The 26,691-nt window shown below is 48.4% G+C and overlaps 1 protein-coding gene across 7 annotated transcripts in view; it reads left to right on the top strand.

The window, feature by feature from the left end:
• Window positions 1-26,691, top strand: part of PCIF1 (phosphorylated CTD interacting factor 1) — a 216,138-nt gene that overhangs the window by 98,016 nt on the left and 91,431 nt on the right. For all 7 annotated transcript variants that reach the window (XM_063960476.1, XM_063960475.1, XM_063960472.1 and 4 more), the window contains exons 9-10: window positions 25,808-25,907; window positions 26,148-26,310. In XM_063960476.1, the coding sequence (XP_063816546.1) occupies window positions 25,808-25,907; window positions 26,148-26,310 (263 nt within the window). The remainder of the gene's footprint in view (window positions 1-25,807; window positions 25,908-26,147; window positions 26,311-26,691) is intronic.

Genomic DNA, 26,691 nt, shown 5'->3' with positions numbered 1-26,691 from the left:
TTCTTTACAGTGAGTCCTGCTGGCAACAGGATCACTGCAACGTGGGACTTAGGGGGAAAGTAGTAAACTCACCTGCATGCAGAGTGGATTTGCTGCTTGGCTACTGGACACCATTAGCTCCAGAGGGATCGAACACAGGCCCAGCCGTGGAGTCCGGTCCCGGAGCCGCGCCGCCGACCCCCTTGCAGATGCTGAAGCGTGAAGAGGTCCGGAAACCGGCGGCTGAAGACTCCTCAGTCTTCATAAGGTAGCGCACAGCACTGCAGCTGTGCGCCATTTTCCTCTCAGCACACTTCACTGGGCAGTCACTGAGGGTGCAGAGCGCTGGGGGGGGGCGCTCTGAGAGGCAAATATAAACCTTATACAAGGCTAAAAATACCTCACATATAGCCCATAGGGGCTATATGGAGATATTTAACCCCTGCCTGACTGGAAAAATAGCGGGAGAAGAACCCGCCGAAAAAGGGGCGGGGCCTATCTCCTCAGCACACGGCGCCATTTTCTGTCACAGCTCCGCTGGTCAGAACGGCTCCCAGGTCTCTCAGAGAGGGGGGGCACATTAATGGCTATATATATATATATTAAAGCAGCTATAAGGGAGCACTTAATATAAGGATATCCCTTGTATATATAGCGCTTTGTGGTGTGTGCTGGCAGACTCTCCCTCTGTCTCCCCAAAAGGGCTAGTGGGTCCTGTCTTCATTAGAGCATTCCCTGTGAGTTTGCGGTGTGTGTCGGTACGTGGTGTCGACATGTATGAGGACGATATTGGTGTGGAGGCGGAGCAATTGCCAAATATGCAGATGTCACCCCCCAGGGGGTCGACACCAGAATGGATGCCTTTATTTGTGGAATTACGTGATGGTTTATCTTCCCTTAAACAGTCAGTTGAGGACATGAGGCGGCCGGACAATCAATTAATGCCTGTCCAGGCGCCTCAAACACCGTCAGGGGCTGTAAAACGCCCTTTGCCTCAGTCGGTCGACACAGACCCAGACACGGGCACTGATTCCAGTGACGACGGTAGAAATTCAAACGTATTTTCCAGTAGGGCCACACGTTATATGATTTTGGCAATGAAGGAGACGTTACATTTAGCTGATACTACAGATACCGTAAAACAGGGTATTATGTATGGTGTGAAAAAACTACAAACAGTTTTTCCTGAATCAGAAGAATTAAATGACGTGTGTGATGAAGCGTGGGTTGCTCCTGATAAAAAGTTGATAATTTCAAAAAAGTTATTGGCATTATACCCTTTCCCGCCAGAGGTTAGGGCGCGCTGGGAAACACCCCCTAAGGTGGACAAGGCGCTCACACGCTTATCCAAACAAGTGGCGTTACCCTCTCCTGAGACGGCCGCACTTAAGGATCCATCAGATAGAAAGATGGAAGTTATTCAAAAGAATATATACACACATGCAGGTGTTATACTACGACCAGCTATAGCAACTGCCTGGATGTGCAGTGCTGGAGTAGTTTGGTCAGAATCCCTGATTGAAAATATTGATACCCTAGATAGGGACAATGTTTTACTGTCGTTAGAACAAATAAAGGATGCATTTATCTATATGCGTGATGCACAGAGGGATATTTGCACACTGGCATCTCGGGTGAGTGCTATGTCCATTTCAGCCAGAAGAGCCTTATGGACACGACAGTGGACAGGCGATGCGGATTCAAAACGTCACATGGAGGTTTTGCCGTATAAAGGGGAGGAGTTATTTGGAGTTGGTCTATCAGACTTGGTGGCCACGGCTACTGCCGGGAAATCCACTTTTTTACCTCAAGTCACTCCCCAACAGAGAAAGGCACCGACCTTTCAACCGCAGCCTTTTCGCTCCTACAAAAATAAGAGAGCAAAGGGCTTGTCGTACCTGCCACGAGGCAGAGGAAGAGGGAAGAGACACCAACAGGCAGCTCCTTCCCAGGAACAGAAGCCCTCCCCGGCTCCTGCAAAAACCTCAGCATGACGCTGGGGCCTCTCAAGCGGACTCGGGGACAGTGGGGGGCCGTCTCAAAAATTACAGCGCGCAGTGGGCTCACTCGCAGGTAGACCCCTGGATCCTGCAGATAATATCTCAGGGGTACAGGTTGGAATTAGAGACGGATCCTCCTCATCGTTTCCTGAAGTCTGCCTTACCAACCGTCTCTTCCGAAAGGGAGAGGGTGTTGGAAGCCATTCACAAGCTGTACGCTCAGCAGGTGATAGTCAAAGTACCCCTATTACAACAAGGAAAGGGGTATTATTCCACTCTATTTGTGGTACCGAAGCCGGATGGCTCGGTAAGGCCTATTCTAAATCTGAAGTCCTTGAACCTCTACATAAAAAAGTTCAAGTTCAAGATGGAGTCACTCAGAGCAGTGATAGCGAACCTGGAAGAAGGGGACTTTATGGTATCCTTGGACATCAAGGATGCGTATCTACACGTTCCGATTTACCCCGCACACCAGGGGTACCTCAGGTTCATTGTTCAAAACTGTCACTATCAGTTTCAGACGCTGCCGTTCGGATTGTCCACGGCGCCTCGGGTCTTTACCAAGGTAATGGCCGAGATGATGATTCTTCTTCGAAGAAAAGGCGTATTAGTTATCCCATACTTGGACGATCTCCTTATAAGGGCAAGGTCCAGAGAACAGCTGGAGACAGCTTTAGCACTATCTCAAGAGGTGCTAAGACAACACGGGTGGATTCTGAATATTCCAAAATCCCATTTAATCCCGACAACTCGTCTGCTGTTCCTAGGAATGATTCTGGACACGGTTCAGAAAAAGGTTTTCCTTCCAGAGGAAAAAGCCAAGGAGTTATCCGATCTGGTCAGGAACCTCCTAAAACCAGGAAAAGTGTCAGTACATCAATGCACAAGAGTCCTGGGAAAAATGGTGGCTTCTTACGAAGCAATTCCATTCGGCAGATTCCATGCAAGAATATTCCAAAGGGATCTGTTGGACAAATGGTCAGGGTCGCATCTGCAGATGCACCTGCGAATAACCCTGTCACCAAAGACAAGGGTGTCACTTCTGTGGTGGTTGCAGAAGGCTCACCTATTAGAAGGCCGCAGATTCGGCATTCAGGATTGGATCCTGGTGACCACGGACGCCAGCCTGAGAGGCTGGGGAGCAGTCACACAAGGAAGAAACTTCCAGGGAGTATGGACGAGTCTGGAAAAGTCTCTTCACATAAACATTCTGGAACTAAGAGCAATCTACAATGCTCTAAGCCAGGCGGAACTTCTCCTGCAAGGAAAGCCGGTGTTGATTCAGTCGGACAACATCACGGCGGTCGCCCATGTAAACAGGCAGGGCGGCACAAGAAGCAGGAGTGCAATGGCAGAAGCTGCCAAGATTCTTCGCTGGGCGGAGAATCACGTGATAGCACTGTCAGCAGTGTTCATCCCGGGCGTGGACAACTGGGAAGCAGACTTCCTCAGCAGACACGATCTTCATCCGGGAGAGTGGGGTCTACATCCAGAAGTCTTCAACATGTTAATAGACCGTTGGGAAAGACCAATTGTAGACATGATGGCGTCTCGCCTCAACAAGAAACTGGACAAATATTGCGCCAGGTCAAGAGATCCACAGGCAATAGCTGTGGACGCACTGGTAACTCCTTGGGTGTACCAGTCAGTGTATGTGTTTCCTCCTCTGCCGCTCATACCAAAGGTATTGAAGATCATACGGCAAAGAAGAGTAAGAACAATACTAGTGGTTCCGGATTGGCCGAGAAGGACTTGGTATCCGGAACTTCAAGAGATGCTCACGGACGAACCGTGGCCTCTACCTCTGAGAAGGGACCTGCTACAGCAGGGTCCCTGTCTTTTTCAAGACTTACCGCGGCTGCGTTTGACGGCATGGCGGTTGAACGCCAGATCCTAAAAGGGAAAGGCATTCCAGAAGAAGTCATTCCTACCTTGATTAAGGCACGGAAGGAAGTCACCGTGAAACATTATCACCGCATTTGGCGAAAATATGTAGCGTGGTGCGAGGATCGGAAGGTTCCGACGGAGGAATTCCAACTGGGTCGTTTCCTACATTTCCTGCAATCAGGATTATCTATGGGTCTCAAATTGGGATCCATTAAGGTTCAAATTTCGGCCCTGTCAATATTCTTCCAAAAAGAATTGGCCTCTGTCCCTGAGGTCCAGACTTTTGTCAAGGGAGTACTGCATATACAGCCTCCTGTGGTGCCTCCGGTGGCACCGTGGGATCTAAATGTAGTTTTAGATTTCCTCAAATCCCATTGGTTTGAACCATTGAAAAAGGTGGATTTGAAATATCTCACATTGAAAGTGACTATGTTACTAGCCCTGGCCTCTGCCAGGAGAGTATCTGAATTGGCGGCTTTATCTTATAAAAGTCCTTATCTAATCTTCCATTCGGATAGGGCAGAACTGCGGACTCGTCCGCATTTTCTCCCTAAAGTGGTATCAGCATTTCATCTGAACCAACCTATTGTGGTGCCTGCGGCCACTAGCGACTTGGAGGACTCCAAGTTGTTGGACGTTGTCAGAGCCTTAAAAATATACATTGCAAGGACGGCTGGAGTCAGAAAATCTGACTCGCTGTTTATATTGTATGCACCCAACAAGTTGGGCGCACCTGCTTCTAAGCAGTCGATTGCTCGTTGGATTTGTAACACAATTCAACTTGCACATTCTGTGGCAGGCCTGCCACAGCCTAAAACTGTAAAAGCCCACTCCACAAGGAAGGTGGGCTCATCTTGGGCGGCTGCCCGAGGGGTCTCGGCATTACAACTCTGCCGAGCAGCTACGTGGTCGGGGGAGAACACGTTTGTAAAATTTTACAAATTTGATACCCTGGCAAAGGAGGACCTGGAGTTCTCTCATTCGGTGCTGCAGAGTCATCCGCACTCTCCCGCCCGTTTGGGAGCTTTGGTATAATCCCCATGGTCCTTTCAGGAACCCCAGCATCCACTTAGGACGATAGAGAAAATAAGAATTTACTTACCGATAATTCTATTTCTCGGAGTCCGTAGTGGATGCTGGGCGCCCATCCCAAGTGCGGATTATCTGCAATACTTGTACATAGTTATTGTTAACTAATTCGGGTTATTGTTAAGGAGCCATCTTTAAGAGGCCCTTTCTGTTGTCATACTGTTAACTGGGTTTAGATCACAAGTTGTACGGTGTGATTGGTGTGGCTGGTATGAGTCTTACCCGGGATTCAAAATGCCTCCCTTATTGTGTATGCTCGTCCGGGCACAGTACCTAACTGGAGTCTGGAGGAGGGTCATAGGGGGGGGAGCCAGTGCACACCACCTGACCTAGTAAAGCTTTACTTTTTTGTGCCCTGTCTCCTGCGGAGCCGCTATTCCCCATGGTCCTTTCAGGAACCCCAGCATCCACTACGGACTCCGAGAAATAGAATTATCGGTAAGTAAATTCTTATTTTAATCCTTTCTCTTACGTCCTAATGGATGCTGGGGACTCCAAAAGGACCATGGGGTATAGACGGGATCCGCAGGAGCTTGGGCACACCGAAAAGACTTTAACTGGGTGTGAACTGGCTCCTCCCTCTATGCCCCTTCTCAAGACCCCAGTTAGACTTTTTGCCCAGGACTGACAGGACACTCACTAGGGGAGCTCTCCTGAGTTTCTCTGGAAAAGACTTTTGTTAGGTTTTTTATTTTCAGGGAGTCCTGCTGGCTACAGGCTCCCTGCATCGTGGGACTGAGGGGAGAGAAGTCAGACCTACCTCTACTTAGTTTAAGGGCTCTGCTTCTTAGGCTACTGGACACCATTAGCTCCAGAGGGTTCGATCACTTGGTGCGCCTAGCTGCTTGTTCCCGGAGCCGCGCCGTCACCCCCCTCACAGAAGACAGAAGCCGGGTGAGCATGCAGAAGGCAGAAGACTTCAGGACGGCAGAAGACTTCAGTAACGAGGTACAGCGCAGCGCTCCATGCTCCCACACACTTCTCCATCGGCACTCACAGGGTGCTGGGGGGGGTGCGCCCTGGGCAGCAGTTACTGAGGCCTGGGAAGCCGGCAGAAGCCTTTTCGGTGCCTCTGCACCGTTTTTCAGACCCCCGCCGGCATTTTCATTTTTCAAATTTGGCGGGTTGAAGCGCGTCGGGAAGGGGCGGAGCTTAGCCGCGCGGCTCACAGGCGCCATTTCTCCTCAACACGCGGCTGCAGGAGACGCTGGCCCGGGACCTCCAAAGCTCCACTAAAAGTAACGGGGAGCTAATCGGGGAGGGGGCACAGTTTGGTGGTACATATTATTGACCTTTCAGCAGCGCTTTCACATATATGCTTTGATGGGATATATGGGCGCTGGGGTGTGAGCTGGCATACTCCCTCTGTGTTTCTCCTTCCAGGCTTCCTTGTGGGCCTGTCCCCTAGCTGAGACATTGTGTATGTGTGTCGGTGTGTCGATACTCCGTGTTGACATGTCTAAGCTAAATGTTATTCACCGGAGGAGGTTATTGGGGGGGCAGATGCGAGTCTGGAATTGGCTCTGTCGGCGCAGCCGACACCTGATTTACTTACATTGTTAAATACAATTAATACAAATGTGGCTTTTTTGTCAAAGTGGTTAGATAAATCTGAGTCACAGACACAGGTGTGGAAAAAATCCATGGAGGATGCTTTGACATAGGTGCAGACCCCATCGGGGTCAAAAAAGCGATCGTTTACTCAAGTGGTAGATACTGATACCGACACGGATTCTGATTCCGAGGTCGATTTCACTGAGGCTGCTTTACATCCACGATTAGTTAAGAGTATTCAGTACATGATTGTGGCTATAAAGGATGTTTTACGCATTTCTGATGAACCTGCGGTGCAGGAAACAAGGATTTGCTTGTTCAAAGAGAAAAAACCTGAGGTGACGTTTCCCCCCTCTCATGAAATGAATACTCTTTGTGAAAAGGCTTGGGAGTCGCCGGACAAGAGGTGGCAGATTCCCAAGAGGATTTACATGGCGTATCCTTTCCCCTCTGTTGACAGGGAAAAATGGGAGGCGTCTCCAAATGTTGACAAAGCTCTATCTCGTTTGTCTAAGAAGGTGGCGCTTCCGTCTCCTGACACGGCAGCTCTCAAGGATCCGGCGGATCGCAAGCTGGAGACGTCTCTGAAGTCCATTTTCGCTAATACGGGTGCATTGCTCAGACCTGCTGTGGCGTCGGTATGGGTGAGTAGTGCTATTGCTAAATGGGCTGAGAATTTAGCTGCTGATATGGATACCCTTGATAAAGATACTGTTCTTTTGACTCTTGGTTTTATCAAGGACGCTGCAGACTACCTGAAGGATGCGGCGAGGGATGTTGGTCTCTTGGTATCAAGAGCCAATGCCATGTCGATTTCGGCCAGGAGGGCGCTGTGGATCCATCAATGGAATGCTGATGCCGATTCCAAGAGCGCTATGGAAGCTTTACCCTTCAAAGGTAATGTCTTGTTTGGGGACGGCTTGGCTGACCTGGTTTCTACCGCGACTGCGGGTAAGTCGTCTTTTCCCTATGTTCCCACACAACAGAAAAAGGCACCACATCAGCAGATGCAGTCCTTTCGTCCGAATAAATACAGGCGGGGAAAAGGTTCGTCCTTTCTCTCTTCAAAGGGTAGAGGAAGGGGAAGAAACTCGCCTGCAGTGTTAGGCGCCCAGGACCAGAAGTCCTCCCCTGCCTCTACCAAGTCCACCGCATGACGCTGGGGCTGCCCTGGGGGAGTCCGGACCGGTGGGGGGCCGTCTGCAGATCTTCAGTCAGGTCTGGATTCAATCAGGCCTGGATCCTTGGGTCCTAGAGATTGTATCTCAGGGATACAAGCTGGAGTTTCAGGAGACACCCCCTCACCGGTTTTTCATTTCGGCCTTGCCAGTGTCTCTTCCGGACAGGGAGGTGGTGCTGGCAGCAATACAAAAGTTGTGTCAACAGAGGGTCATTGTTCCCGTTCCCCTGTCCCAACGGGGGGAGGGGTTCTACTCGAGCCTTTTTGTGGTACCGAAACCGGACGGTTTGGTCAGACCGATTCTGAACCTAAAGTCCCTCAATCCATACTTGAAGGTTTTCAAGTTCAAGATGGAATCTCTTCGAGCTGTGATTGCCAGCCTAGAAGGGGGGGGACTTTATGGCGTCAGTCGACATAAAGGATGCCTACTTACACGTTCCAATATATCCTCCGCACCAATCCTTCCTAAGGTTTGCGGTACAGGATTCTCATTACCAATTTCAGACGTTGCCGTTTGGGCTTTCCACGGGCCCGAGCATTTTCACCAAAGTCATGGCAGAAATGATGGTTCTCCTTCGCAAGCAAGGGGTTACCATTATCCCATACTTGGACGATCTCCTGATAAAGGCGAGGTCCAGGGAACGGTTACTAAGAAATGTGGATTTGTCTCTGTCCGTTCTGCGACAACACGGTTGGCTGCTAAATTTGCCAAAGTCGCAGTTGATTCCGACCACTCGGTTGCCCTTTCTGGGCATGATTCTGGACACGGGCTTACGGAAGGTGATTCTTCCGGAAGAAAAAGCTCTGGAACTTCAGACGATGGTCAGGGAACTTCTGAGGCCAAAGAGTGTGTCGGTTCATCAATGTACTCGGGTTCTGGGGAAGATGGTTGCGGCGTACGAGGCCATTCTGTTTGGCAGGTTTCATGGTCGGGCTTTTCAGTGGGATCTGCTGAGCAAGTGGTCCTGGTCTCACCTGCACATGCACCGGCAGATACGTCTATCTCCCAGGTCCAGGATTTATCTCCTGTGGTGGCTACAAAGTTCTCACCTCCTAGGAGGCCGCCGATTCGGTATCCTGGATTGGGTCCTGTTGACAACAGATGCAAGTCTCCGAGGCTGGGGCGCAGTCACCCAGGGAAGAAATTTCCAGGGGAAATGGTCGCTCCAGGAATCTTGTCTCCACATAAATGTTCTCGAGTTAAGAGCCATTTACAACGGCCTGCTTCAAGCAAAAAAACCTTCTTCAGGGTCGGCCTGTTCTGATACAATCAGACAACATAACTGCGGTGGCGCATATAAACCGTCAAGGCGGAACAAGGAGCAGGGCGGCTATGGCGGAGGACACAAGAATCCTTCGCTGGGCGGAACAGCACGTGAGCGCCCTGTCAGCAGTCTTCCTTCCGGGAGTGGACAACTGGGAAGCAGACTTCCTCAGCAGACACGATCTCCATCCAGGAGAGTGGGCTCTTCATCAGGAGGTGTTTGCAGAACTGACGAAGCGTTGGGGAACTCCGATGATCGACATGATGGCGTCTCGCCTCAACAAGAAGCTTCCGAGGTATTGTTCCAGCTCAAGGGAAAGGCCAGTGCAGTGGACGCCCTGGTGACTCCGTGGGTCTTTCAGTCGGTGTATGTGTTCCCTCCGCTTCCTCTCATTCCAAAGGTGCTGGGAATCATTCGACGGGCAAGAGTGCGAGCACTTCTTGTAGTTCCAGATTGGCCAAGAAGGGCCTGGTATCCAGATCTTCAGGAATTACTTGTGGAAGATCCTTGGCCACTTCCTCTAAGGGAGGACCTGTTATTGCAGGGACCATGCGTGATTCCAGACTTGCCGCGGTTGCGTTTGACGGCATGGAAGTTGAGCGCCAAATCTTAGCTCGGAATGGTATTCCCGGGGAGGTCATTCCCACTCTCCTTAAGGCGAGGAAGGAAGTTATGGCGAAACATTATCACCGTATTTGGAGAAAGTATGTTTCGTGGTGTGAGACTAATGCTGCTCCTGCGGAAGAATTTCACTTGGGTCGGTTTCTCCATTTTTTGCAGGCAGGCGTCGATGCCGGCCTGAAATTGGGTTCCATCAAGGTGCAGATTTCGGCTTTATCTATTTTCTTTCAGAAGGACTTGGCGGTTCTCCCTGAGGTTCAAACTTTTGTGAAGGGAGTGATGCATATCCATCCTCCGTTTGTGCCCCCGGTGGCACCATGGTACCTTGACGTGGTTTTACAGTTTCTTATGTCTTCCTGGTTTGAACCTTTGCGTAAGGTTGAGTTAAAATTTCTCACTTGGAAGGTGGTCATGCTGTTAGCTCTAGCGTCTGCCAGGCGGGTGTCGGAGTTGGCGGCCTTGTCGCACAAGAGTCCGTACTTGATCTTCCATTCGGATAGGGCAGAATTGAGGACTCGTCAACCATTTCTGCCGAAGGTGGTTTCTTCATTTTACATTAACCAACCTATTGTGGTACCTGTGGCTACAGATGCTGTGGCAGTTCCGAAGTCTCTTGATGTTGTGAGAGCTTTGAAGATCTACGTCGCCAGAACTGCGGTGGCCAGGAAAACAGAGGCGCTGTTTGTCCTGTATGCTTCAAAGAAGATTGGTCATCCTGCTTCGAAGCAGACTATTGCACGCTGGATTTGTAGTACGATTCAGCAAGCTCATTCTTAGGCTGGGTTACCGGTGCCGAAATCAGTAAAGGCCCATTCTACCAGGAAAGTGGGCTCATCTTGGGCGGCTGCCCGAGGGGTCTCGGCACTTCAGCTTTGCCGAGCAGCTACGTGGTCGGATTCAAACACTTTTGCTAAGTTTTACAAGTTTGATACCCTGGCTTATGAGGACCTCATGTTTGCTCAGTCGGTGCTGCAGAGTCGTCCGCACTCTCCCGCCCGTGTTGGAGCTTTGGTATAGACCCCATGGTCCTTTTGGAGTCCACAGCATCCTCTAGGATGTAAGAGAAAATAGGATTTTAGTACCTACCGGTATATCCTTTTCTCCTAGTCCGTAGAGGATGCTGGGCGCCCATCCCAGTGCGGACTGTTACTTGCAGTGTGTTCTTACTGTTTAAATTTGTTTATACACTGGTTGTGTATTTTTTGTTATTAGCTTGTTGCTGCTGTTATTTCATGCTGTTGTCTGGTTTACTGTTACTCCGGTTGTACGGTATGTTTGTGGTGTGGGCTGGTATATTTGTAGCCCTTAGTTTAAACAAAAATCCTTTCCTCGAAATGTCCGTCTCTCCTGGACACAGTTCCTATAGCTGGGGTCTGGAGGAGGGGCATAGAGGGAGGAGCCAGTTCACACCCAGTTAAAGTCTTTTCGGTGTGCCCAAGCTCCTGCGGATCCCGTCTATACCCCATGGTCCTTTTGGAGTCTCCAGCATCCTCTACGGACTAGGAGAAAAGGATTTACCGGTAGGTACTAAAATCCTATTTTTTTCTTTGTAAGGATAACACTGCTACTGTTGCAGTGTCTTGCTCACAGGTTCTTATAACCCTGTAGTGTATTGTACCCCAAGTTTAATTTTAGCACTTATTTCGCTTAAACAAAAAAACAAAAAAAAAACATTTTTTTTTTTTACATTTAAAAAAAAAATGCATATAACAGCCATTTGACTCAATTTAAGTACCAGAAATACTTTTATTATAACCAATAATAAACTTTTATATTGTTATCCGGTGTTAGTTTAACTTTTTTGGGGGATATGGACAGATTTACAAATTTTTCACACTTTTGGCACCAATTTTTGCGGCAATCCAGGTTTTTTGCTAATTTACATACAAATAGGGCGAATCACAGGAATGCGCATACCTGCGAACAGTCAGTTTCCCTCGCATCCATAAGAGATATTGGAGAGACTTAGTACGATGGGGTATAGACGGGGTCCAAAGGAGCCGGTGCACTTTAAATTTCTTCACTAGATGTGCTGGCTCCTCCCCTCTATGCCCCCTCCCACAGGCAATTTACTCCAGAGAGTTTTCTACAGTTTATTTTAAATCTTTGTTATTTTCGGTATGCTGTTTAGGCAACAGCATACCTGCACCGTGGGAGTTACAGTTGTGCTCATAAGTTTACATACCGTAGCAGAATTTGTGATTTTCTGGCAATTCGTCAGAGAATATGAATGATAACTCACAAACTTTTCATTCACTCATGGTTAGTGGTTGGGTGAAGCCATTTATTGTCAAACAACTGTGTTTACTCTTTTTAAATCATAATGACAACAGAAACTACCCAAATGACCTTGATCAAAAGTTTACATACCCCAGTTCTTAATACCGTGTATTGCCCCCTTTAACATCAATGACAGCTTGAAGTCTTTTGTGGTAGTTGTGGATGAGGCTCTTTATTTTCTCAGATGGTAAAGCTGCCCATTCTTCTTGGCAAAAAGCCTCCAGTTCCTGTAAATTCTTGGTCTGTCTTGCATGAACTGCACGTTTGAGATCTCCCCAGAGTGGCTCAATGATATTGAGGTCAGGAGACTGAGATGGCCACTCCAGAACCTTCACTTTATTCTGCTGTAGCCAATGACAGGTCGACTTGGCCTTGTATTTTGGATCATTGTCATGTTGGAACATCCGTCCCATGCACAGCTTCCAGGCTGATGAGTGCAAATTTTCCTCCAGTATTTTCTGATAACATGCTGCATTCATCTTGCCATCAATTTTGACCAAGTTTCCAGTGCCTTTGTAGCTCACACATCCCCAAAACATCAGCGATCCACCTCCGTGTTTCACAGTAGGAATGGTGTACCTTTCATCATAGGTTTTGTTGACTCCTCTCCAAATGTAACGTTTATGGTTGTGGCTAAAAAGTTAAACTTTGGTCTCATCACTCCAAATGACTTTGTTCCAGAAGTTTTGAGGCTTGTCTCTGTGCTGTTTGGAGTATTGTAAGCGGGATGCTTTGTGGCATTTGCGTAGTAATGGCTTTCTTCTGGCGACTCGACAATGCAGCCCAATTTTCTTCAAATGCCTTTTTATTGTGCATCTTGAAACAACCACACCACTTTTTTTCAGAGAGTCCTGTATTTCAGCTGAAGTTATTAGTGGATTTCTCTGACGTCCTAGTGGATGCTGGGAACTCCGAAAGGACCATGGGGAATAGCGGCTCCACAGGAGACTGGGCACAACTAAAGAAAGCTTTTAGGTCACCTGGTGTGCACTGGCTCCTCCCACTATGACCCTCCTCCAAGCCTCAGTTAGATTTTGTGCCCGGCCGAGGTTGGATGCACACTAGGGGCTCTCCTGAGCTTCTAAAAAGAAAGTATATAATTAGGTTTTTTATTTTACAGTGAGACCTGCTGGCAACAGGCTCACTGCAGCGAGGGACTAAGGGGAGAAGAAGCGAACCTACCTGCTTGCAGCTAGCTTGGTCTTCTTAGGCTACTGGACACCATTAGCTCCAGAGGGATCGACCGCATGGAACTGGCCTTGGTGTTCGGTCCCGGAGCCGCGCCGCCGTCCCCCTTACTGAGCCAGAGGCAAGAAGAGGTCCGGAAAATCGGCGGCAGAAGACATCAGTTTTCACCAAGGTAGCGCACAGCACTGCAGCTGTGCGCCATTGCTCCTCATACACACTTCACACTCCGGTCACTGAGGGTGCAGGGCGCTAGGGGGGGGGGGGGGGGGGCCCTGAGCAGCAATAAAAACACCTTGGCTGGCAAAAATACCACAATATATAGCCCCAGAGGCTATATATGTGATAATTACCCCTGCCAGAATCCATAAAAAAGCGGGAGAATAGTCCGCGAAAAAGGGGCGGAGCTATCTCCTTCAGCACACTGGCGCCATTTCTCCCTCACAGCTCCGCTGGAAGGAAGCTCCCTGGCTCTCCCCTGCAGTCTACACTACAGAAAAGGGTAAAAAAGAGAGGGGAGGCACTAAATTTAGGCGCAGTATATATAACAGCAGCTATAGGGGACATAATTCAGTTAGTCCCTGCATTATATAGCGCTCTGGTGTGTGCTGGCATACTCTCACTCTGTCTCCCCAAAGGGCTTTTGTGGGTCCTGTCCTCTGTTAGAGCATTCCCTGTGTGTGTCGGTACGGCTGTGTCGACATGTTTGATGAGGATAATGATGTGGAGGCGGAGCAGATGCCTATAGAAGGGATGTCACCCCCTGCGGGGCAGACACCTGAGTGGATGGACTTATGGAAGGAATTGCGTGCACTTGTCGACTCCTTACACAAAAAATTTGACGACATGCCAAATGCGGGACGGCCGGCTTCTCAGCTCGTGCCTGTCCAGGCGTCTCAAAGGCCATCGGGGGCTCTAAAACGCCCGCTACCTCAGATGGCAGACGCGGATGTCGACACGGATACTGACACCAGTGTCGACGACGATGAGTCTAGTCTAATGTCCACTAAGGCCATTCGTTGCATGATTGAAGCAATGAAAGAGGTGTTACAAATTTCTGATATAAACCCAGGTACCACTAAAAAGGGTATTATGTTTGGGGAGAAAAAACTACCCGTAGTTTTTCCCCCATCAGAAGAATTAAATGAAGTGTGTGAAGAAGCGTGGGCTTTCCCTGATAAAAGATTGGTAATCTCTAAGAAGTTACTAATGGCGTTCCCTTTCCCGCCAGAGGATAGGTCACGTTGGGAGACACCCCCTAGGGTGGATAAAGCGCTCACACGTTTGTCTAAAAAGGTGGCACTACCGTCTCCGGATACGGCCGCCCTCAAGGAACCTGCTGATAGAAAGCAGGAGGCGATCCTGAAGTCTGTATATACACACTCAGGCATTATACTTAGACCAGCTATTGCGTCAGCATGGATGTGCAGTGCTGCCGCTGCGTGGTCAGATTCCCTGTCAGAAAATATTGACACCCTAGACAGGGACACTATTCTGCTAACCATAGAGCATATAAAAGACTCAGTCTTATACATGAGAGATGCACAGAGGGAGATCTGCCTGCTGGCATCTAAAATAAGTGCATTGTCCATTTCTGCTAGGAGAGGCTTATGGACTCGCCAGTGAACAGGGGATGCAGATTCAAAAAAGCACATGGAAGTTTTGCCTTATAAGGGTGAGGAGTTATTTGGGGATGGTCTCTCGGACCTAGTTTCCACAGCAACTGCTGGGAAGTCAGCATTTTTACCCCATGTTCCCTCACAGCCTAAAAAGGCGCCGTTTTATCAGGTACAGTCCTTTCGGACTCAGAAAAACAGGCGTGGAAAAGGCGGGTCCTTTCTGTCCAGAGGCAGAGGTAGGGGAAAAAGGCTGCAACAAACAGCAGGTTCCCAGGAGCAAAAGTCCTCCCCCGCTTCTTCTAAGTCCGCCGCATGACGGTGGGGCTCCACAGGCGGAGCCAGGTACGGTGGGGGGCCGCCTCAAAAATTTCAGCGATCAGTGGGCTTGCTCACTGGTGGATCCCTGGATCCTGCAAATAGTATCTCAAGGGTACAAACTGGAATTCGAGGCGTCTCCACCCCACCGGTTCCTAAAATCTGCCTTGCCGATTACTCCTTCAGACAGGGAGGCTGTGCTAGCGGCAATTCACAAGCTGTATTCCCAGCAGGTGATAATCAAGGTGCCCCTACTTCAACAAGGACGGGGTTACTATTCCACACTGTTTGTGGTACCGAAACCGGACGGTTCGGTGAGACCCATTCTAAATTTGAAATCCTTGAACACATACATAAAAAAAATTCAAGTTCAAGATGGAATCGCTCAGGGCGATTATTGCAAGCCTGGACGAGGGGGATTACATGGTATCCCTGGACATCAAGGATGCTTACCTGCATGTCCCTATTTACTATCCTCACCAGGAGTACCTCAGATTTGTGGTACAGGATTGCCATTACCAATTCCAGACGCTGCCGTTTGGACTCTCCACGGCACCGAGGGTGTTTACCAAGGTAATGGCGGAAATGATGATACTCCTTCGAAGAAAGGGAGTTTTAATTATCCCGTACTTGGACGATCTCCTAATAAAGGCGAGGTCCAGGGAGCAGTTGTTGGTGGGAGTAGCACTATCTCAGGAGGTGCTACACCAGCACGGTTGGATTCTGAATATTCCAAAATCACAGCTGGTTCCGACGACACGTCTACTGTTCCTGGGTATGATTCTGGATACAGTCCAGAAAAAAGTGTTTCTCCCGGAGGAGAAAGCCAAGGAGCTGTCATCTCTAGTCAGAGACCTCCTGAAACCAAAACAGGTATCGGTGCATCACTGCACGCGCGTCCTGGGAAAGATGGTGGCTTCTTACGAAGCAATTCCTTTCGGCAGGTTCCATGCCAGAATCTTTCAGTGGGACCTGTTGGACCAATGGTCCGGATCGCATCTTCAGATGCATCGCCTAATAACCCTGTCTCCAAGAACCAGGGTGTCTCTGCTGTGGTGGCTGCAGAGTGCTCATCTTCTAGAGGGCCGCAGATTCGGCATACAGGACTGGGTCCTGGTGACCACGGATGCCAGCCTTCGAGGCTGGGGGGCAGTCACACAGGGAAGAAACTTCCAAGGACTATGGTCGAGTCAGGAGACTTCCCTACACATAAATATTCTGGAACTAAGGGCCATTTACAATGCCCTAAGTCAGGCAAAATCCCTGCTTCTACATCAGCCGGTACTGATCCAGTCAGACAACATCACGGCAGTCGCCCATGTAAATCGACAGGGCGGCACAAGAAGCAGGATGGCAATGACAGAAGCCACAAGGATTCTCCGATGGGCGGAAAATCACGTACTAGCACTGTCAGCAGTGTTCATTCCGGGAGTGGACAACTGGGAAGCAGACTTTCTCAGCAGGCACGACCTCCACCCGGGAGAGTGGGGACTTCATCCAGAAGTCTTCACGCTGATTGTAAATCGATGGGAACGGCCACAGGTGGACATGATGGCGTCCCGCCTAAACAAAAAACTAGAGAGATATTGCGCCAGGTCAAGGGACCCTCAGGCGATAGCTGTGGACGCTCTAGTGACACCGTGGGTGTACCAGTCAGTTTATGTGTTCCCTCCTCTGCCTCTCATACCAAGGGTACTGAGAATAATAAGAAAACGAGGAGTAAGAACAATACTCGTGGTTCCGGATTGGCCAAGACGAGCGTGGTACCCGGAACTTCAAGAGATGATCTCAGAGGACCCATGGCCTCTGCCGCTCAGACAGGACCTGCTGCAGCAGGGGCCCTGTCTGTTCCAAGACTTACCGCGGCTGCGTTTGACGGCATGGCGGTTGAACGCCGGATCCTGAAGGAAAAGGGCATTCCGGAGGAAGTCATTCCTACGCTGATTAAAGCCAGGAAAGATGTAACTGCAAAGCATTATCACCGCATATGGCGGAAATATGTTGCTTGGTGTGAGGCCAAAAAGGCCCCAACAGAGGAATTTCAACTAGGTCGATTTCTGCATTTCCTACAAGCAGGAGTGACTATGGGCCTGAAATTAGGCTCCATTAAGGTACAGATCTCGGCTCTGTCGATTTTCTTCCAGAAAGAACTAGCTTCACTACCTGAAGTTCAGACGTTTGTGAAAGGAGTGCTGCATATTCAGCCCCCGTTTGTGCCTCCAGTGGCACCTTGGGATCTCAACGTGGTGTTGAGTTTCTTAAAATCACATTGGTTTGAGCCACTTAAAACCGTGGATCTAAAATATCTCACGGGGAAAGTGGTCATGTTATTGGCCTTGGCTTCAGCCAGGCGTGTGTCAGAATTGGCAGCTTTGTCATGTAAAAGCCCTTATCTGATTTTCCATATGGATAGGGCGGAATTGAGGACTCGTCCCCAGTTTCTCCCTAAGGTGGTATCAGCTTTTCACTTGAACCAACCTATTGTGGTGCCTGCGGCTACTAGGGACTTGGAGGATTCCAAGTTACTGGACGTAGTCAGGGCCTTGAAAATTTATGTTTCCAGGACGGCTAGAGTCAGGAAAACTGACTCGCTATTTATCCTGTATGCACCCAACAAACTGGGTGCTCCTGCTTCTAAGCAGACTATTGCTCGCTGGATTTGTAGCACAATTCAGCTGGCGCATTCTGCGGCTGGACTGCCGCATCCTAAATCAGTAAAAGCCCATTCCACAAGGAAGGTGGGCTCATCTTGGGCGGCTGCCCGAGGGGTCTCGGCTTTACAACTTTGCCGAGCTGCTACTTGGTCAGGGGCAAACACGTTTGCAAAATTCTACAAATTTGATACCCTGGCTGAGGAGGACCTTGAGTTCTCTCATTCGGTGCTGCAGAGTCATCCGCACTCTCCCGCCCGTTTGGGAGCTTTGGTATAATCCCCATGGTCCTTTCGGAGTTCCCAGCATCCACTAGGACGTCAGAGAAAATAAGATTTTACTCACCGGTAAATCTATTTCTCGTAGTCCGTAGTGGATGCTGGGCGCCCATCCCAAGTGCGGATTGTCTGCAATACTTGTACATAGTTATTGTTAACTAAAGGGTTATTGTTGAGCCATCTGTTGAGAGGCTCAGTTGTTTTCATACTGTTAAACTGGGTATAGTATCACGAGTTATACGGTGTGATTGGTGTGGCTGGTAGGAGTCTTACCCGGGATTCAAAATCCTTCCTTATTATGTCAGCTCGTCCGGGCACAGTGTCCTAACTGAGGCTTGGAGGAGGGTCATAGTGGGAGGAGCCAGTGCACACCAGGTGACCTAAAAGCTTTCTTTAGTTGTGCCCAGTCTCCTGCGGAGCCGCTATTCCCCATGGTCCTTTCGGAGTTCCCAGCATCCACTACGGACTACGAGAAATAGATTTACCGGTGAGTAAAATCTTATTTTTTCTTTGCATCCCGAACAATTTTCCTGGCAGTTGTGGCTGAAATTTTTGTTGGTCTACCTGACCGTGATTTGGTTTCCACAGAATCCCTAATTTTCCACTTCTTAATTAGAGTTTGAACACTGCTGATTGGCATTCTCAATTGCTTGGATATCTTTTTATATCCCTTTCCTGTTTTATACAGTTCAATTACCTTTTCCTGCAGATCCTTTGACAATTCTTTTGCTTTCCCCATGACTCAGAATCCAAACACGTCAGTGCAGCACTGGATGAAAGATGCAAGGGTCTTTCAGGAGTCCAGAAACTCACTGATCTTTTATACACACACACTGATTACAAGCAAACAGATCACAGGTGAGGATGGTTACCTTTAGTAGCCATTCAAACCCATTTGTGTCAACTTGTGTGCATGTTATCAGGCCAAAATCTCCAGGGTATGTAAACTTTTGATCAGGGTCATTTGGGTAGTTTCTGTTGTCATTATGATTTAAAAAGAGTAAACACAGTTGTTTGACAATAAATGGCTTCACCCAACCACTAACCATGAGTGAAAGAAAAGTCTGTGAGTTATCATTCATATTCTCTGACAAATGGCCAGAAAATCACAAATTCTGCTAGGGTATGTAAACTTATGAGCACAACTGTAGGAGGGGGGGGGGGGGGGCACCAGCCTTGTGAGGTGTCAGAGCCGCTTCCCCGCTGCAGGACCACCATCCTGAGAGGTTGTTTGTTCAGCGGGGCACTGCGCCTTAGCTGTCGCATTCACAGCACGCCGCACACCCCTACCATTAGCCTGAAAGTGACGACAGTGGTGAGTATAAACCAGGGGTCCCCCCGGTTCCTGGTGCAGCAGAACGTGGGTGCGACATACGGGACCCTCCTGGGGAGGACCTGCTAGAGCCCCCTGTGTAAACTGGCTAGCGGTGGCTTAAACTAGCACTTGTGTGATGTTTTTAAGCACTTTGGGAGACATTGCCAGTATAACAATCTCTGTAGCTCCGGCGCCATTGGGGGGGCTGAGCTACCTCAGAGCGGGTCCAGCAGTATTTTGGCACCTTCCTATGCTTACTGTAGCAGCAGCAGGCTCACACAGCTCCTCCTGACACTCAAGACACGCTGGAAAACTGGTACAGGGTGTAGCAAAGGGGGAGAGCCGCTATTGAACACAATCTGTGTCCTATACAGGACAGAAATCATAGGTGTTTCACTGTGATATAATAAGCTGACAGCTTTACTGGGGCTGTGTAGCTGGGGTGTACTGGTCTTCTCTCTATCTGTGTCTCCTTCTCACATACAGTAAGGGCAAGCTTGATAAGTTTTACTCTCTGTGTGTATGTCATTGTGATTTACTTTGAACATGGGTAAACACAAAGTATGCAGTGTATGCCACACCAGGTTCTCTCCTTTATCATCTGATTCTGTTTCATGTTAACAATGCAGCCAATCTTCACAACTCAGTGAAGGGGCTGGGGGAGAGCGTCATGAGCCCTCCTGGCTTGGGACCCTTAAGAATATGATGTCTGATATGTCATCACAACTCACCGCTAATGTTCAGAAAACTCAGCTACTACAACAGGCTGTTGCAGACTTAGTTGCTAGGGCAGATGTTACACAGCCCCCCCTCTCTAACTCGGGACCACAAAAGCGTGGTTTACCTGCCTTACTCTCTGATTCAGATGAGGCTTTACAGGAGGATGGGGAGGACTTGGATCCCATTAGTGGGGATTCCACTTCTGCTTAGGGTATTGAACCCCTCATTCTGGCTATACGGGATGTATTAAAACTCCCTCTAGAGGACGATGCGTAGAGACTACACTAAAGTCTATCTACACAGCAGTAGCTGTATCACAAAGGCCGGTCATAGCGGCTTGCTGGATGACCCATGCTAGTCACACATGGGCTTCTCAGATTCAGGAGGGCCTCTCCGGGGATATGCCTTGGGTCACTACAGTGACTCTCCTGAACCACATTCAGGACACTGCACGCTTCCTGTATAACTCGCTCAAGGAGATGGGCAATATTAATGCTAGGACTTCTGCCATGGCAGTGTCTGCGCGCAGGGCCTTGTGGTTGCGTCAGTGGATAGCGGATACAGAGTCCAAGTACAGTGTGGAATCTCGCCCCTTTTCTGGGGAATGGCTCTTTGCGGTTGTGTTGGATACGTGGATTTACAAAGTTACTGCGGGGAAATCCACGTTTCTCCCCTCTGGTGCCCCGCCGGCTAGGCGTTCCTACCCGGTGACGTCTGTTCAGTCCTTTTGGTCTAACAGATTTCGATCTAGAGCCAGAGGTGCCTCCACTGCGGCAAGAGGCACCAGAGGTAAGACAAGAAGACCTGCGAACATCGGTTCTCAGGAACAGAGCACCAGTTTTGCTTCCACTAAGTCCTCAGCATGACGGTGCCCACCCACCCCGAGGGGATCTCGAGGTGGGAGCTCGACTGCGTCACTTCAGCTGCATCTGGGAAAGCTCCTGCCATGATACCTGGGCAAGTGACCTCATTTCTCAGGGCTACAAGCTGGAGTTCGACGGTGCTCCTCCCCAACGATTTTTCAAATCAAGCTTGCCAGCTTTGGAGGATACGCAAGTTACGTTGCAACAGGCCATCCAAAAGTTGGTCCACTCCCACGTCATTGTTCCAGTACGAGTACAACAATGGGGAAAGGGTTATTACTCCAACCTGTTTGTGGTACCGAAGCCGGATGGCTCGGTAATGCACATTTTGAATCTAAAGTCCTTGAACCCTTATCTCAGGGTTTTCAAATTCAAGATGGAATCCTTAAGAGCAGTGATTGCGGGTCTGGAAGAATGGGAATTCATGGTTTCCCTGGATATCAAGGACGCCTACCTTCATACTCCAATTTGGCCACCTCATCAGGCTTATCTGAGGTTTGCCCTACTGGACAGTCACTTCCAGTTCCAGACCCTACCCTTCGGCCTGTCCACATGTCCGAGGGTATTCACAAAGGTAATGGCGGAGAAGATGTTCCGGGTCCAGGGGGTAAATGTTGTCCCCTCCCTGGACAATCTTCTGATAGATCCAGGGAGCTTTTATTGCTCCATATCAACCGCACTATCCAACTTCTGTCACACCATGGGTGGATTCTCAATTTACAGAAGTCTCACCTGGAGCCAACTCAGAGGCTCCTGTTCCTGGGGATGTTACTGGATACTATGGCTCAGAAGGTGTTCCTCCTGGAGGACAAGGCAAGAACACTTCAGGAGTTGGTCCGCATGGTACTCTGATCTGCTCGAGTATCTATCCATCTTTGCATACAATTGTTGGGAAAGATGGTTGCCTCATACAAGGCGATCCAATATGGAAGGTTCAATGCAAGAACATTTCAATTGAATCTCCTGAGCAAGTGGTCCGGATCACATCTACAGATGCACTGGATGATACGGCTATCACCTAAGGCCAGGATTTCCCTCCTGTGGTGGCTGCAGTCCTCCAATCTCCTGGAAGGCCGGAGTTTCGGGATTCAGGATTGGATCCTCCATGCGACGGATGCAAGTCTGAGAGGATGGGGAGCTCTCACCAAAGGGGCTCAGTACCAGGGCAGGTGGTCAGCTCATGAAGCCCTCATTACGATCAACATTCTGAAACTTCGGGCGATCTACAATGCTATGCTTCAGGCCTCTCCTCTACTCAAGGATCACGCGATCCACGTACAGTTGGACAATGCCACAGCAGTGGCGTACATCAATCGGCAAGGAGGGACAAAAAGCAGAGTCTGCATGGTGTCAAGTATACTCCTCTGGGCGGAAAGAAATGCAAGAGCAATGTCAGCAATCTTCATTCCGGGTATGAACAACTATGAAGCGTAGTTCCTGAATCGTCACAATCTCCACCTGGGGGAATGGGGTCTCCACCATCCGGTGTTTCAGCAGATCATCGACCGGTGGGGCTGCCCACAAATAGGCATGATGGCTTCTCGACTCAACAAGAAGCTTCATTGGTATTGCTCCCAAACCAGGGACCCTCAGGCGAGAGCAGTGGATGCACTGACGTCGCCTTGGCCTTACCGGCTGGTCTACCTGTTTCCTCCAATTCTGTTGCTCCCAAGGGTGCTCAAGCGAATCAGAAATCAAGGAGTCCAGGCAATTCTGATTGCCCCAGACTGGCCTCGGAGGGTGTGGTACGCGAATCTTCTGGACATGTCCATCGAAGAACCTTGGCATCTACCACTAAGAAGAAATCTTCTTCAACAAGGACCGTTTGTCTACCCAGACTTACGGCGACTTCGTTTGACAGCATAGAGGTTGAGCGGCACATCCTAGCTCACAAGGGCCTTTCCAAAAGAGTCATTGCTACCATGGTTCAGGCCAGGAAACCTGTGACGTTAAAACGCTATCATATCTGGAGGAGATATGTCTCTTGCTGCGAGGAACGCTCGTATCCGCCTGCGGAGTTCCACTTGGGACGTTTCCTCCGTTTCCTGCAGGCTGGAGTGGATAAGGGCATATGCCTGGGTTCCATTAAGGTCCAGATTTCGGCCCTCTCAATTTTCTTCCAGGAGTACTTCACATTCAACCTCCTTTTGTGCCGACCACGGCACCCTGGGATTTGAATGTAGTGTTAAAATTTCTACAGTCCTCCTGGTTTGAACTTCTGATGATGGTAAAAGACAAGTACCTCACGTGGAAGACAGTGATGTTACTAGGCCTGGCTTCTGCTAGACGTGTCTCAGAATTGGGGGCCTTACCGTATTGAAGTCCCTACTTGGGGGTAAATTTACTAAGATGAGAGTTCTATTTAAGATGGGATGTTGCCCATGGCAACCAATCAGATTCCAGGTATTATCTGCTAGAAGGTGCTAAATAAATGAGAAGTAGAATTAGATTGGTTGCTATAGGCAACATCCCATCTTAAACAGAACTCCCATCTTAGTAAATTTACCCCTTGGTCTTTTACGAGGACAGAACAGCGCTCAGGACTATGCAGCAGTTCCTGCCGAAGGTTGTCTCTGCGTTCCACTTGAATCAACCTACTGTGGTTCCATCAAGTTCTGGCACTTCTGCTCCTCCGGAGGCATTGGATGCTGTGCGAGCTTTGAAGATCTATGTCAAGCGAATGGCTCTGATCAGAAAGACGGATTCCTTGTTTGTGCTCTATAATGCGCAGAAAAAGGGTTGTACTGCTTCAAAGCAGTCAATTGCTTGTTGGCTTACTATCCAACAGGCCTATGTGTCGGCAGCCTTCCCTGTTCCTAAGTCTCTGAAGGCCCACTCTACAAGTTCGGTGGGCTCTTCCTGGGTGGCTGCCCGTGGAGTCTCGGCCTTGCAACTGTGCCGAGCTGCTACCTGGTCGGGGAAGGACACTTTGGAAAATTCTACAAGTTTGATACCCTGGCCAAAGAGGATACCCAGTTTGGGCAGGCGGTGGTGCAGAAGTCTCCGCAAATTCCCGCCCGTTCTGGAAGCTTTGGGGGTTCCCCATTGTACTAAGTTTCCCCAATATCCCTTATGGATTCTAGAGAAAAAAGGATTTTAATTACCTACCTTTCTCGTCCGCCTCAGTGCGTTCTCTTTTATGAGGTTACCTGTGCAGCTGTTGCTGTTTGTTGTTTCCAGCCGTTGCTGGTTGTTTATATTCGTGGTGTGTAAATCTCACCTCTTATGTTGTTATGTTCCTTCTCTCAAGTATGTAATTTCTCCTTTGAGCACTATTTTACCTATAACTGCCTGTGGGAGGGGGCATAGAGGCGAGGAGCCAGCACACCCAGTGTAGAAATTTAAAGTGCACCGGCTCCTTTGGACCCCGTCTATACGCCATCGTACTAATTCTCCCCAATATCCCTTACGGACTATGAGAAAAGGATTTACCGGTAGGTAATTAAAATCCTATTTTTTGCAGCTGTGATTTCATCGCTAATTGAATACCCTCTTAGGGTCATTGCCGGCCAAGCTCCATATCATCTGACAAACATCAGATATGATGGTCCAGAAACCCTCCAAGGGGAACCTGTGGTGGGGTTGCCAGTTGTTCCAGGAAAGGTGGTTATAATCGCCCTCAGACGCTTGGGTTTGTGAGTCCTTACCCTAACTGTTTTTTTTTCTGTTTGTCGCCCCAAAGACCCAAAAATGCTTCTGGGCCTGGATGCTTGGGGAACTGTGGTTCCCATGCTTGAGGAACTGTGGTACTCCAAACTATCTTCCAGGGTAGGTGGTCGCTGGAGGAACTGGTTCTCTTAAAGTGTTGGAGCTTCAGGCTTTGTTCAACCTCTCTCAGGGCAGATCAGCCTCTGGTAAAGGTGTGAGCTGGGAAGGATCAGATGGACAATGCAACAGTGGCGGTTTATCTAAATCATCAGGGAGGTCCCAGTAGTGGGCAGATAATAACATTTTTGTTCTCTGTCCACTATATTCATTCCAGGAGTTTAGCAATTGGTTGGCCGATGTTTCAATTCAGTTTACTTTCAGCAGGTGTTGTTGTCCCTGTTCCCAAGGACCAGAGAAATGTTACTTCAACCTTTTTGTTCAAAAACAAGACTGAACTTCCAAGCCTATTCTGAATCTAAAGTTTTTTAAAAACTGCACCTTCAGGTGGACAGATGCATAATGGAATACCTGAGGTCAGAAATGTGCACTGTGGAGCATGGTGAGTGTTTGGTGTATTTAGACACTCACTGCTCAGATTTGAAATTCAGACATGACATTTCCAGTTCAGGGTTCTTATCTTTGTCGTTGCCTCTGCACTGGGGGTTTTCACAACAGTGACAGACAGGGTCCATAGTGGTAACAGTGATCCCATATTTGAACGACTTGTTAATAAAGCAAGCTCTCCAGTGGTCCTCTTAGACCATGTGAGACAGACCGATCAGGTTTTGGAATCTCACAGTTGGATTCTAGATTACGCAAAGTCTAATCTGTACACATACATATTTATGTATGCTAGGGTTAATTTTGTTAGTAAACAAAAACAAGCCAAACTAATGGTTGTATGGGCTTTTGAGGGTCATTAGCCTGAATTTTAGTGGCAATTTTGAAAGTGCCCTGGTTTTTCACTCCACTTGCTTAACTCAGTGTCTCAAGGGTCTCCCATGGAATTGGAGAAGTGCATTTTTTACGGTGAGTTAATAAAAAAACCTGATTTTGTTGTCTTACTATTGAGTTTTGATGACATGCCATATAAACAATAGGTGGCTCTGTTGGTGATTGACTGATGTCTGTATTTCTCTGCTTTTGAAGAAAGAGAGAAAAGAAATACGTAAATTTGGGGTGTGCACATCAATAAAACCTATAAAATAAAAAATTATCAACTTTATACCTTTTATAGTATAAGAATTTTTTTCTCTCCTTTATTTTTACAAGCTTTTTATTTTGTATCTCTTCATTTCCACTCCCACAGAGTAGCTGTCATGCCCGCATGTTGCTGAGACTCTCTGTTTTCCCTCTAGGAGTGCTTCCTCAGACATTAGAAAGGTGGTGAAATGGAACGTGGAGGACACCTTTAGTTGGCTGCGGAGAGACCATCTAGCAACCAAGGAGGATTACATGGTAAGCCATGTTGCTGCTGTTAACACTACGGTCAGATGTCTAATTGTGAGTTATATTTTGCAAACTTTCCTCTTTTCATTTGTAGAATGGTCACTGACTTACCTCATGACCACTTTCGTTTATCTGAGTGCAGATAAAGTTTGAGACAATATTAGGACAACTTCTATCATGTCCAGTTACTTATTACCTATATTGTATCCCTACAAGTAGTAAAGCATATTCCTTCTCGCTCTGCCTCAGGATCGCTTGGAGCATCTGCGCAGCCAATGCGGTCCTCATATGACAGCTGTGGCAAGGGACTCAGTAGAAGGCATATGTAGCAAAATCTATCACTTTTCTCAGGAGTTTGTAAAGAGGATCCGTGAGAAACATTTGGCAATGTTACGTGAGGCCAACATACCAGGTAATAACTTGGCACATGAGAATTGATAAGTATGTACTTTGTCACATAAAATGTCGAACAGTTTTTGCAGAAAAATGAGAGCCATCCACATTGTGTATATTTAATCAGGAATATCTTTAAGTTTTCTGAGAAGTTCATAACTCCCAATTATGGGGCAGATGTATTATAGCTGCACGATACATCGACAATATTATTATTATAACCAGTTATTTATATAGCGCACACATGTTCCGCAGCACTTTACAGACAGTATTCACATCAGTCCCTGCCCCAATGGAGCTTACAATTTTTATTCCCTACCACATGTACATACATAAACATTGGGAAATTTTGTTGGGAGCCAATTAACTTACCAGTATATTTTTGTATTGTGGGAGTACA

The sequence above is a fragment of the Pseudophryne corroboree genome, chromosome 3, assembly GCF_028390025.1.
Source record: "Pseudophryne corroboree isolate aPseCor3 chromosome 3, aPseCor3.hap2, whole genome shotgun sequence".
NCBI classification, from domain to species: domain Eukaryota; kingdom Metazoa; phylum Chordata; class Amphibia; order Anura; family Myobatrachidae; genus Pseudophryne; species Pseudophryne corroboree.
The sequence above is the reverse complement of the archived record's forward strand: the minus strand, read 5'-3'. Positions and strand labels throughout refer to the sequence as shown.